Here is a 13,290-nt window from a genome sequence, read left to right as displayed (position 1 = left end):
CAGAATTGAAATGTGGAAGGATTCGTTTCACATTTCAGTTTCAGATTGAAAACGTTTTAAAATGTTTTCAATATTTATGCAAGATAAATGAATATTATTTTTTAACTCGGGGCTGGAAATTCATAATTATAACGAAGAGTTATTTTCTATATAACAGGTTTTTAATACAAGGACTTGATTTTTCGTTCATTCGTTACTAAAAATAGATATTTTCAAAGCGTAATTTTGTAATTAAGCAATAGACATAGCTAGAGCAAAATATATCTTCATACTTAACTTATGTATTTGTAGGTGTTTAGATTTTGTTGTTATTTTATTTTTGTTGGCTTTAAAAGATGGAATCATCACTATGGTGTTATACGCCATATTTGTAGTCAGAAGGATTCGATTTCGGGTGAAGTCAAGCAGAAATACAAGATTGTTTCCGTTCAATAGATCTAATCTCTCAGTTGGGTATTCGTGCTGAAATAATTCTCTTTTATTGACGTCTCTTTGTTGAATTATTGAACATACATATTATTCATATTATGGTCGATACTTGATATCAATTTCGGCGGTTGACGTATTATGGTACACTGTGTGACATTGTATAACATTTTTGATAACTAGTTATAATCTCCAGTTGGTCATACATATTTAAAAATATGAAATCAAACACTCATTTAATAAAACTCAGGTAAAAACATTTGGTAACAAAATAATGCGCATTTTTGTGATGCTGAATTATATTGACCGTAGTTGAGGGCGAGAATAATTCAAACATGGTATTCCGTATACATATGCAACGATATCTGATACCCGTTTTATGTCTCGAGCTGGGATACTCCGCACACGGGTCAGTACCATTGCTGACTTCTGCGTAGAAGCACTTTTTATTCATAAAATAATAAATACTTATTGGTACAAAACTTCAGTGTACACGTAAAATACGGTAAGTGTTCCATTTTCAAAATTAACTTGTCAGGTATTAAAAAAAAATCCTTGACTATAGGTACTCTATTTTTAATGTGTTAATAAGATTTTATCTTTTTTTAATTTTGTAGTTCAGTTGTCACTTGTAACTACAACTTACAGTACAGGGAATTAATATGCAGAAGATTGCTATTTCTGCTTATATGTTAAGCTTATTTTATAAATTTTGCAGGATTAAACAATGTCATTGACCAAAGCTGTAGCGATAACTGGATGCGACAGCGGCCTTGGATGGGCCATAGCAGCGCGCTCAGCTCGTCAGGGTTTGCTTACATTTGCGGGAATGTTCCAGGGCACGGACACAGATGCGTCATTAGCTTTGAAAAATCTATGCGCACATACATACCCAATAGATGTGACTAAAACCGATAGTGTGATCGGATTTCGAGATTATGTACAAGATGTTATTAAAGATCATCCAGATTGTAGTAAGTAATAGTTTTACAACTATTATCTAATAATTACGTTTGAGAAAGATTTTGTTCCATAACTATGACGTGGGTACCTACAAAAGAGCAGTACATAAATACCTATATACTATTTTTTATGTGAAACATTAGGTTTGCTAAGTGATGAACTTACTTTTTTTTATATAAAAAAGATTATATGTTTTTAGAATTATATGCCGTAGTTAATAATGCTGGGGTGATGACAATTGGTGACTATGAGTGGCAAACTCCGAAAATAATCGAAAATACTATTAATGTCAATTTATTGGGAGCTATGAGAGTAGTGTCGGCGTTCCTGCCAGAACTTAGAAAAAGTGCAGCAAATGTAAGTGGACTATTTTTTAACAACTATAGTACTTATAGATATTCTCTTAGTCGTTTAGCCATAATTTACAGCAGGAATTAATATAGCATCTGCTGATCGAGTGAAACAGGGGTGGATCGCTAGTTTGTTCGTACTGAACTAATTATTCGTGTAGGTCACTAAAAATCTAAAATTGCATTTCATTTATTTCCTCATTGCTCCAATGGCGGAGTCATATTTCAAACAGTTGCTACGGACGTAAGCTTTATCATTCTTTAAAAGCAAATGTAAGCAGAATATTTTTGTATTATTGACACTATTATATTTTTAACGCAATCTCATTATTCTATTACTTCATTTTTTATAAAAATGAAATATAAGAAAGAATTCCGGCTCGCAATGTGTTGTCAAAGAATGAAAATAAGAACAAATTATTTGATATTGCAATATTGTATTCAAGCGCGATCCTGTTAGATACGAGTAGGTAATTAAAAACGATCGGATTACCGTAATAATTACCAACGTCTATTGTTCTTGTTATAATTAATTTTATTTAGGTCGTACGGTGTCTCATATTTAATATAAATAGGCTAGACTATGAGGAATAGTTTTTTTTAGGTACCCCATTGACTATAAAAACAAGACCAGTGAAAATTATCTTTTCTTGAGCCTTATTTCTAGACATAATAACTGTTAAAATATCAAAATGTTAGATTGAAACGTAATAACGTTAAACAAATGCATTTAATTTTCTCAAATTCTCAGTTTAATTTTCAATCTATAACATGCCCAGTTTATGTTAGGTGACTTAAGTTTAGTTAATTGTTTTAGAGGTCAATAAATCCCCGCATAATCAATGTGGCAAGCCACTGCGGGTTACAGCCGCTACCTGGCTTCGGTCCCTACAGCGCTAGTAAAGCGGGCTTGTTGGCTTGGACTCGAAGCTTGCGGCTCGAACAACGGCAACATGGATTACATGCCCTTGCGTTTATACCAGGTAGGAAAGTATGCAGTGTGAAGTTTAGTTATCTCTTTTTGCCTTTTATGAACAGAATAACAAGGACAGTCTGTTGTTATACAGGGGTTACTTCAGTGGGAACTTACTTTAAACATTAAGCTTGTCTGTTTTGTGCCTTAAAATATTGTCATCGATTTCTTAAGAGATCAGCTACATGCGCACGTTTATATTTGATTGTTAACTGATTTTTATTACAGGTGGATTCGTTAATTCCAGTAATCTTTTATCATATCAAATCAGCCAAGGTGAGGATATGGTAGAATATTTGTCCGAAGAACAGAGAGTTCTCTACGAGAAGAAAATCAAGACCCTTTGCAATTATCTCGGTTCAGCTGCAAACGATACAAGATTCGATTCCATGAATGATGAAAATATAATGGAAACATTCTTTAAGGCCCTAAACGATGAAAATCCTAAAGAGTTGTATAAGGTTGAATCTTGGAGATATATGTTTTATTACAACTTATTAAAACTACCAGTTCCCGAAGCTATGCACCAATGGTTAATTAAGAAATTTGTTAATTTTCCTCAAATAGAATAAATACACCGTTTTTGCAGGCGGGGAAGAGGTTGTTTTGTTTCAGTAATATTTTATAGATTGGCCATATTCCGCACAAAATTATCATTTGTCTATTTTTCTACCTATATCATTCGTAATTTTAGTCAAAATAAAGCGAAAAGATTAATTGAAGTTTTTTTTTTACATTATAATCGATTAATTTTATAAATAAAAACGCTTTACCACAAAGAAGTTTTAATGATTGAAGCAATATTAGAAATTGATAGAAGTATACATTTCTTTTAAAATAAGACAAGTTTAATTACGTTTTATTAATTACTTATTCCATATTACTCAGTATCCATTGTGAATATACAAAAACATTTGTATACAGCGATGGTACAGCTGTTCCACAAGGTACATCCGATCTTTTTCCGCTAACGATGCCAACTACGTAATATTTTCCACCATATATCATCATTAATGGGCCTCCAGAATCTCCTTTGCAAGTATCTTCTCCTGTCTTACCCATCGCGCACATATGAGAGGCCTGGAGATATGGATAGTACTTGAGACAATCATTACGCGGTACCAGGTTCAGGACTGTCGATTGCTTGATATTTGATTCAAACTGCACGTTACGGCCCCAGCCAGCGACGGGCAAGGGTAAGTCAAAAAATGCTTGGCTGTTTATGTCGAATGGTGGTAAGCATATTGGTCTTATAAATTCTGAAATTAGATGTAAAATAGCATCTCAATTGATAAACAAATATTAGAAATATAAAAGGAAACATTGGGTACTTCGAAAGAAACCGAATGTTTAACCAACCTAATGCAGAAATTCTTATGATAAAATTAAGCTGTTCTAGTCTGTAATTGGATCTGAGGAAATAATCCTTTAAAAGAATCGAACGCTTGATTAGTGGAAAATTTTCAATTCAAAAGCGCCTAATTGATAGGATTTCGTTTCACAGATTATAACGTTTATATTACATTGGTTTGAATGTGGGCAACGACAGTAAGTTTCATATAACAAGAGTTATATAACAAAAATTATTAAAAACACGTCATTAAGAAAAAGAAAAAAGATTGATGTAATACTTACCAGTATAAGGAGCGGTTTCACGAAGACGTATGAGAGCAATATCATTTTTGAGGGTTTTACTATTAAACCCCGTGTGTGGGACGACCTTCTCTGCTTGCACCACCACGTTAGTGATGCACGACTTCTGACCGTCGGCACTCGTTTTACAGTCCATGGGGAAAGTGCGCTTGTCGTATTCTGACATGTATATGTCAACACTGGAATATTCATATAAAATGATATTTACTTTATTTAATATTATATTCATATGCATTATTACTTTTTGGGATTTCATCTACTAAATAGTCTCTCATCGATCGAATGGTCACCATTCGCAGTCCAGCTCCACCACAGCCCTAAGATTTCTTGAAATCCTTCTTCCCCCGATCTCTCCAGTGATTCTTGGTACTTCATTTATTGCTTTTCATCAAAAATGATAATATATTATGATATAAATATCAAGTATTACGGATGTAGAAATTGTTTGTATATTGATTTGCTTTCAAAGTAACTTACTTAGTGAGAGTAGCGCCATCTGTGACAACGCAATGGGCTGCGGTCAGTATGTACCGCGAACTAATAATGCTTCCACCGCAATCGAATTTTGTGACGTTGACACCAAAGTCGAAAGATGCTCTCAGGAGTATTGTCCATGGAAACTGATTGAGCTCAGTTTCAGTACCGCCTGGTAAATATAACACTGTATATTGCATTTGTTCATGATGCCCTGGTATTTAAGCTGTTTTTATTAAAGACTTTGAATTTTATGTCTTATTGTGTTAATCTTACATACCTGCAATACGATTATCCAATTCTATCTCAACTTTATCGTTATCAGATTGTCTTTTGAATCTACGATAATTACCCAAAGGTAAATTAGACATTGCAGCAACAACGGTTTGTGCGTCTGTAAGAAGAAAATATTTTTTTCATTCTATGAATTAAGTAACTATAAGAGCACTCAACAATTTATTAAGTACCCACCGGTTATCCCATTAGTTCCAAATGTGTCTACTCCACAGCAACCGGTATTAGGATTAGGAGGCAAAATAGAAGCTTCACATTGTTGTGGTAGAGTTCTTGTCACACTACCTAATCTCCCATCTGGCCTACCAGGTCTTGGAGCTTGGACAAACTGCGGCGGAGTAATTCCTCTATTATGTGTTCCGTTCGATGTCCGAAGTCCTTTATGAGAGAGTACATCGCTTCATTCCTTCCGGTGCGCCCCAACTCACGTCACGTGACAGCTCCGCCAGCGCCACTACCGACATCAGCGCCTCTAGCGGACCTAACCTGCAACTCCAAAACCCGAGAGCACGCCACCAAGCCACCACCTTGTCATTGTTGCGTCGTTTTTCAAACCGAACGGTCGTCCCTAGGTTTTCAAACAAATAGTTCTTTAAAAAGTTCTTTATTACAAAGCAATAAGTTAAAAAAAAAAAAAAAAAAAATTTGAAAAGTGCGTCACGTGATATTAGAAGAGTCTACAAGAAAACTTCGACGGTCGTGAGTGTATAACAGCGTTAACAGCCGGCTGTTGAACCCTCTAGCTGGCCCAGCCACTTAGGGTATTCAACTTGGCGACTTTCATCACCCTACGGGGAAAGTCGTCGTTGCCGAATGCTGCAGAACAAATGGACGAAACGAGTAAGTTCTGATGGAGCCTCGAGACGTTTGTGCGGTTCGAAGAACCAAATGCAGCTCGAGCATTAACGATAGCAATGCTCGATCCTTGCGTGAGCTGCGGCTTCAGCTTCGCTATCTCCATACTAAAGATCATGGAGGAAATGGAAATTTTATATCGTTATCGATGTCGTTTTACATACTTATGTTGACGTTACACATTACGGAACGCTAGTTCATTGACCTATTTGAAATACTTCGATAATACTTCCATTATTTTTATGTTGCGTACGTGTCAATTTGTACATTATGAGATTACTGAAGCGTATTGTAACAATCAGGAAATCGTTGGGACGTGTCAAACTCCGTACGAATTGCCGAATTCGAAGCCAACTACCTCGCAAATAGTTCGATATTATAGAATAGTTAGTTAAATAAATGTCATTACAAGTAAAAAAGTTCACTGTTCTCTTGGTTTTTACAGTATAATCTTAATCGAAAAGGCTATTTCATAGTGTTTCTTTTGTTCAAACCGAAAAAGTATACACCGTCTTAGCAAAAAATAAAAAGAAAATTACAAGGTACATGTGTAATAATCGTCTATAACGAAATTTTCAATGAACCAAGATCGTTAACATGTCATTTGTTTTTTAAATATATTCTACGTGCCATATGTTTCCAAGATGTTAATTTATTGAAATACATTTATTTCAAATGGATAATCCTTACCGTACTGGACGAATTTTAGTACGTCGATTACACTCAACCTTAAGTGCTACGATATACGAAGCTATAGAATAGTGTATCAAGATACCTTTTTGGCAGTGCTCACCACGACACGCCCTCTTAGGTTCGCTACACATTCTTGTCTTGTAGCTGTTTAAACTCGTACCGCGTACGTGCTGTTCGTATTGTTAAATAGATTTCTGTCTAATGATTCATACGCTGATACAGAGGCATAGTCATAACTTTAGCAAAGTGCGGTCAAATTATTAACCTTCGTAAATAAGTTATTTGTACGTCTATGCCATGCAATGAGTCGCCACCCGGTTTAGTGTTGCTAAGAATAGATGCATGAAAATTCCTTTAATGGCTGTCATTGGACCCCCCTTTTAGAAGTTATTATTCTAAATCGTACCAAGTGTGAAACTCAAAACAGTCGCGAATATTGACATTATCGAAAAAGAAAGAGGGGGGAGGGGCAATAAATAGGATTAGGATAAAACAAGGTGACTATAGGTTATTTGTGGTTGCTGTCTGGCGCAATCTCACCATGTAGAATCCAGAGTTTTAATAACAACCATAGTTAATTACCTTTTATTTATTAATCACCTTTAATGAATTTTTTACTAGCATTTACCCGAGACTCCGTCCGCGCGAAATGAGAAATAGAAAACTGGGTAAAAGTTATCCTATATCCGTTTCCTGGTTCTAAGCCCACCAATTTTCAGTCAAATCGATTCAGCCTTTCTTGAGTTATAAATAGTGTAACTAGCACCACTTTCCTTTATATATATAGATTTTTCTTTGTACTAGAAGTGATACAATCATATCAACTAGTTTTAGAACACATTTGTGTAAGAATTTAATAAAAAAAAAAAAAAAAGATGGAACTATAGTCATGCCATTGTAGCTCCAATTTTATAAGTACCCGCTATTACCCGTACACTCATTAGCAGAGAACAACAGACAAAGCGAACATTATCTTAATACTATGTTGTCAATTAATCGAGTTGCAACCTTTAGTTTTATTTTGATACGAAATAGTTTGTGGTACTAAGTATTCGGGTTCCTTACAGGTATGCTCGATATCTACAAATTTATTGTCGCCTATCGATGGCTCGATATTTTCATGGCGCTAAGGTCGCGCAGACTGCACACTTCGGCGTTTAAGGTGAATATTTTAAGATCACGTTGTAATGAACTTGTACTGTGCATTGCGGTTGTATATGGGTGACATACGTTTGTCATTGAAGCTTGACCTTCGTTTCTGCTAATCCATTACGTCACATATGTTAGCGGATGACGTGTCTGCAGTTGTAACGATGCTGTGTACATGTGTCAATTTTGCCGGTCGTCCGTTTTCGCAACCACGGTTTATGTCAACTAAAATACCTGAACGACTTCTTGATTGTGAATAAACGCAGAGTTTTACGTAACGTACGCGTATCGCTAACAAGTCAAGACTTCCAAAATGTTTGCACGGGAAAAGATGAGATGGGATCGCTTAGCATTTGGCAATTGACCTCTTGAGCTGGCCCTGCCTCTTAGGATGTTCAATTCTGCGACTTTCATCACCCCACGGGGAAAGTTGCATTGCCAATAACTAGCGCGACAGACGCTTGTTTTTCCTTAAAGAAAGCATGGAAACTCATACTGCTTCCTCAAACTGGAACAGTACCCAATCACAGACAGTAGTATTCGCAACGTTTCGGCGATTGAAAAGCTTACTTCTTCTTCTGCACTAGTCAAGCACCTCGAAGCTCCTACTGCTCCCTTAAGCTAGGACAGTATGACTGTAAGGTGTCTTAGATTGACAAGCGTACTTCTGGCACGAGTGAACTGCTTTAGATATTGTTCTGCTCCCCCAAACTGGGACAGTATTACGTTATGTATACCTTCAGAGATTGACAAGTGTAATTGCACTGGTGAACGACCTGATAGCACGTATTGCTCCCTCAAACAGGACAGTACAATTGTAGAGCCTTCAGGTTTGACAAAGTATTTTCCGGTTCTAGCAAAAAGTTTTAGACATCGTACTTGTCCCTCAAAGTTGGACAGTACTTCACGGCTCCTCACCGCTCACCAGACCAATAAGGCTCCGCAGGGCATGTTAAGCATAACAACAGCAAAGCTGATGCGGTAATAACGGTTCGCTACTTAACAAATTTTAATACAGCCGACTTATTACACTCGAATAGATGTTATCGCAACTCTTTCAATAGATTTTGGAATACGACTTCATCAGGAAAAGTTTTGCTTTCGCTGCTGCCATTTATACGTTAACACACACTTCACAGTGACGGAAAAATTTATATGTTGTGGCACTTCTCTGGATGGAAACCTTTCAAGCATCCGAAGAAGAAAAGATTTTCGATGGTTTGCTTTCTGGGTCAGTTTCACCGACACACTGTCATGAGCCAACCTAGCCCCTAGAAGGGCTGTAACGCTTGATAGATTTATAGATTGAACGTCGCTTTATTTTGTGATATGATCTCAGTACATATAAGAAAACATACATTTATAGGTGTTCTTATATTGATAAGATGTTTTCATTGCTTTTTAGCCGTTTCATTACCTAAAATAAGCTAACTGAAAGTGGAATGTCGTAAATCGCTTAACTTGAAATTAATTTTTTGTTCATAATACAAATTATGCTAAGTACCGACAATCTTGTAATTCCCCGTCTAACAGTTTGAATGTAGTTAGTTTATTCTACTCTTTGAACAGATAATCAAAACGGGGATATAAGTCATCAGTTGACTTTTAAACATTGCAAAATCTTATTTTGTTCTCTCTTTTCTTTTTGTCATGTTAAGTCGTACGTAACTAAAATTTCACGAATTAGCTTTACGCTTTACTTCTATCACTGTTTGAGTAAGTTATTGTTTTCTCAGATAATATATTATTATAAAGACTGATTCAGGACCACTTATCTTGCTAAATATGTCGAAAGAGCTTCACATGTTTATCTTGGTGTAAGTTAAATTGCATCTGATAGTACTTTGACGTTTTCTGTTTATTTATGTAATGAAAATAGTGCTGGCAACTGCATAACGGAAATTCGATGCCACGAAAATCTGCATAGAATTTTAAAGATAGCGTGAAGTCAACCAAGCCGAACTGGGCCGGGCGGTTGACTGTGGCCTAGTCGTCCCTAGTTTACGGTGGGCTCCGAGCCCGAGAATGACGATGATGCCACGAAAAGGCTAAGCATATGTGTACTACATAGCCGAGCAAAACTGGAGCAATCGCTTTTTCAATTACTTGTATCAGGATATTCTTTTTTCCGGGTTAGTAATACAAATCATCCGAATCGATTAAATTGTGATTAGTGATCAAAATACCTCTAACGATCTTTTTAACGAAAAATTAAGTGTTTTATCACATTGTTGCGTTCTTATTTCACAAGCCACCAGAAGATAACAAACAGATCTCTCATAAAGGACTTCGGACATCGAACGGAACACATAATAATGAAATTTTACCTGTTAATAAAATTTGTATTATGTTTCCTGAGATGTCCGAAGTCCAGACAAGGGCTTTCTGGTGGTTATTCCACCAAAATAATTCGGTTATGAGTCGAACAATGACAAGGTGGTGGCTTGGTGGCGTGCTCTCGGGTTTTGGAGTTGCAGGTTAGGTCCGCTAGAGGCGCTGATGTCGGTAGTGGCGCTGGCGGAGCTGTCACGTGACGTGAGTTGGGGCGCACCGGAAGGAATGAAGCGATGTACTCTCTCATAAAGGACTTCGGACATCTCAGGAAACATAATACAAATTTTATTAACAGGTAAAATTTCATTATTATTTGAGCCTGGTTGATTGAAACATGCAGAATTTGTACAAGGATATTGGTTTACAACGGCCGGTCTTCGTTGGTTCGGTAAGAATGCTGATTGTATCATATTGTTAAAATTATTTCCATTGTTATTTTCATATCCAAATGTTTTTCTTCTCATGTATGACAAATTGTCGGACTTAATGTTTTTATCAAGGTATTTAGGTTCATGTAGAATACTCCAAGCATGTTCGCCAGAACAACATATCTAAAATATAGTACAAATTAAGGATTTTTGTACGTGTAACTATACAATAATAATACTCGTAGTTGTAGTACATTATTAAAAAAGAACCGTACAGGGTAATATGTGCGATGTTATCAATAGATTTTATTAAGGACAAAGTAAAAAAGTTGGATTTATTGGTAAAGACCCAAAACTGGTACAAAAATACTTGTTTGCAAGATGATAAAAATTATTTTAAAACCGGTTTTTAGTTTGTGCATTAAAACTAGTTTGTTTTTTTGACCTTTTACCGAATTTTTCAACAATAATAAAATGTTTAAGACTGAGTTTTATTAACTATTAATAATATGTCAATAATAATTAATAATAAAAATAGAATTACATAATATCTTCCAAAGTCAGTGGTAGATTCATAAAAATCACGATCAAAAGATTGGCAAGGGAACAGATTCAGCCATTTCTGTTGGTCATTTCTCTGCATATTGTTGAAATGTGGACAATTGTCTGTACGGACACATTGTGAACAATTCTCTGGAATAGATTATAAAAATGATATTATTTATTTAATTCATATTGCGCCTATAATAAGTATATAAAAAATGACTAATATTTCATAATACAGTATTTTTTTTTAATTTGATTAACAACAAATTTTACCTAAATTATTTTTTTAAAATGGAACGCTGAACTTTGAATTGTTAAACAAGTTACTAATACATGGAGCTAACGCCACTTATTTATTAGTTAAAAATTATTATGTCACAATGTTAGTTACCATACTCCTCCGAAACAGCTTAACTGATTTTTATGAAATTTTACATGCATACTTAATAGGTCTGAGAATCGGCAACTATCTATTTTTATACCGCTATTAAGTTTTTTTAACTGCTCGCGAATGGAGTCACGGGCGACAGCAAATCGATAAAAATATAAATATCAAATTTAAGCTCAAATCACTAAAATACCTTGAAAAGCACCACCACAAATTAAGCATAATATAATGCCTAAACTTATTAGATATTCCATGATTATAATTTTTGTACTTCAAAAAATTCCAATTCACATGTCACCATACGACAATCTGTAGATATGAGAAAAATGCGACTGAGGATAGAATCGAAATCACAAATACATAATATACTTATAATTGTGGTATTATAGAGCAGGTCTGGTTGCAGGTAATTAACATAACCGTGGGGTTCCACTGCAGAAACCTCTGTTTTTTTATCTCAGTTTTTTTTTATATAATAAGAGAGAAGGCAGTATGTTGTTAAATTATGTTTCGGTTATGGAATCCCACTGTTTATTGTATCACGCTCATTCGAAATTGATGACACTATTAATAGTTACCTTTAACTACTAAAACGATCAATTTATAGAATAAAAATGGCACTTTTAATTATTGTGTAGTCTGTGACAATTAATTTTAATAAAGGGTTTTCCTGTATCGAGAGATAATATCATTGAGCCTCTCATTTGCCTATATCTGACACGTTTGTATCGCCTCTCGTTCAAAGCTGGAAAAGTGCCTAAATCCTGGAAGCTGGCTAATGTGCAGCCCGTGCCTAAAAAAGGCAGTCGTGCCGACCCTGCAAATTATCGACCCATCTCAATCACTTCTATACTCTGTAAGATTATAGAACGTGTATTGAACTCCCGCCTCATCGCGTACCTAGAACAGAATGATCTCCTCAGCGACCGACAATACGGATTTCGCCGAAATCGGTCGACAGGAGACCTTCTAGTGTATGCTACTCACCTAATTGGCGAGGCCCTAGAAAAGAACGGGGAGGCCATTGCTGTCTCTCTCGACATCTCAAAGGCTTTTGACAGGGTTTGGCATGCCAGCCTTATAAGCAAGCTTCCAGCCTACGGTATATCCCCTGGTCTGATAGAGTGGATAAAGGACTTCCTGAGTGAGCGATCGCTTCGCGTCGTTGTCGACGGTTCTTCGTCTGACACTATGGCGACTAATGCTGGTGTTCCTCAGGGTTCCGTTCTCTCTGCAACTCTTTTTCTGCTGCATATTAACGACCTGCTCATTCCCGGTATCTTTGGGTATGCAGATGACAGCACAGTTATAGAGAGATATCTACCGGTAGGTCGGACCAGTCGAGATCAAGTACAGTCTGAACGTGAGGCCATGGTAGAGCGTACTAATCGCACACTCGAGGCAGTCTCATCTTGGGGACAGGCCAATCTTGTGCGATTCAACGCCGCCAAAACACAAGCGTGTGTATTCACCGCCAAAAAGAGCGAGTTCACCCTAGCTCCCACTTTCCAGAATGTGTCCCTCGAATTCACCAACTGTCTGCAGTTACTGGGCGTCGAAATTTCGTCGAATCTTAACTTCGGACAGTTCATAGAGTCTAAGGCGAAGGTAGCTGCAAGGAAACTTGGAGTCCTTTCAAAGGTACGGCGGTACTTTACACCGGGACAGCTTTTGACCCTGTACAAAGCACAGATCCGGCCATGTGTGGAGTACTGCTGTCATATCTGGGCAGGCGCAGCAAAGTACCAACTCGCGGCACTAGATTCAGTGAAGAGGCGAGCCAAAAAGTTGTTCGGTGACCAAGACCTAAATTTAATCAGTCTT

At 36.5% G+C, this 13,290-nt stretch overlaps 2 protein-coding genes across 3 annotated transcripts; one reads left to right on the top strand and one right to left on the bottom strand.

Moving 5' to 3' along the window:
• Window positions 1-752: 752 nt before the first annotated feature.
• On the top strand, window positions 753-3,378 carry LOC106718171 (D-beta-hydroxybutyrate dehydrogenase, mitochondrial). The gene is made up of 5 exons (XM_014512182.2): window positions 753-931; window positions 1,145-1,400; window positions 1,589-1,746; window positions 2,557-2,722; window positions 2,941-3,378. Exons 2-5 carry the CDS (start codon window positions 1,154-1,156, stop codon window positions 3,282-3,284), a joined length of 915 nt encoding a protein of 304 aa, XP_014367668.2. The 5' UTR covers window positions 753-931; window positions 1,145-1,153; the 3' UTR covers window positions 3,285-3,378.
• A 130-nt stretch (window positions 3,379-3,508) lies between these two features.
• Window positions 3,509-11,793, bottom strand: LOC106718075 (spaetzle-processing enzyme). 2 transcript variants are annotated; one of them, XM_014512072.2, is made up of 8 exons: window positions 11,660-11,793; window positions 11,077-11,225; window positions 10,478-10,715; window positions 5,311-5,487; window positions 5,120-5,233; window positions 4,843-5,011; window positions 4,348-4,544; window positions 3,509-3,971 (listed from the first exon to the last, which is right to left on the bottom strand). In XM_014512072.2, the coding sequence occupies exons 1-8, from the start codon at window positions 11,718-11,720 to the stop codon at window positions 3,583-3,585; spliced, it is 1,494 nt and encodes a 497-aa protein (XP_014367558.2). In that variant the 5' UTR covers window positions 11,721-11,793; the 3' UTR covers window positions 3,509-3,582. The 2 variants fall into 2 exon arrangements, with proteins under 2 accessions (XP_014367558.2, XP_014367559.2); XM_014512073.2 differs by having other exon boundaries at window positions 11,089-11,225.
• Window positions 11,794-13,290: the final 1,497 nt, after the last annotated feature.

This window comes from Papilio machaon, chromosome 10 (genome assembly GCF_912999745.1).
Source record: "Papilio machaon chromosome 10, ilPapMach1.1, whole genome shotgun sequence".
Taxonomy (NCBI): Eukaryota; Metazoa; Arthropoda; class Insecta; order Lepidoptera; family Papilionidae; genus Papilio; species Papilio machaon.
This window is presented reverse-complemented; position numbering and strand designations above follow the sequence as displayed.

What these genes read in the sequence shown, in the direction of transcription:
- LOC106718171 (XM_014512182.2), top strand. Translation starts at nt 1,154, where the DNA reads ATGTCATTGACCAAAGCTGTAGCGATAACTGGATGCGACAGCGGCCTT. An exon ending in TAAAGATCATCCAGATTGTA is followed by an intron (nt 1,401 to 1,588) that starts GTAAGTAATAGT and finishes ATATGTTTTTAG; the next exon opens with AATTATATGCCGTAGTTAAT. An exon ending in TTAGAAAAAGTGCAGCAAAT is followed by an intron (nt 1,747 to 2,556) that starts GTAAGTGGACTA and finishes TAATTGTTTTAG; the next exon opens with AGGTCAATAAATCCCCGCAT.
- LOC106718075 (XM_014512072.2), bottom strand. Translation starts at nt 11,720, where the DNA reads ATGGAATATCTAATAAGTTTAGGCATTATATTATGCTTAATTTGTGGT. An exon ending in TGGAACTAATGGGATAACCG is followed by an intron (nt 5,234 to 5,310) that starts GTGGGTACTTAA and finishes TTCTTCTTACAG; the next exon opens with ACGCACAAACCGTTGTTGCT. An exon ending in TGAAACCGCTCCTTATACTG is followed by an intron (nt 3,972 to 4,347) that starts GTAAGTATTACA and finishes ATCTAATTTCAG; the next exon opens with AATTTATAAGACCAATATGC.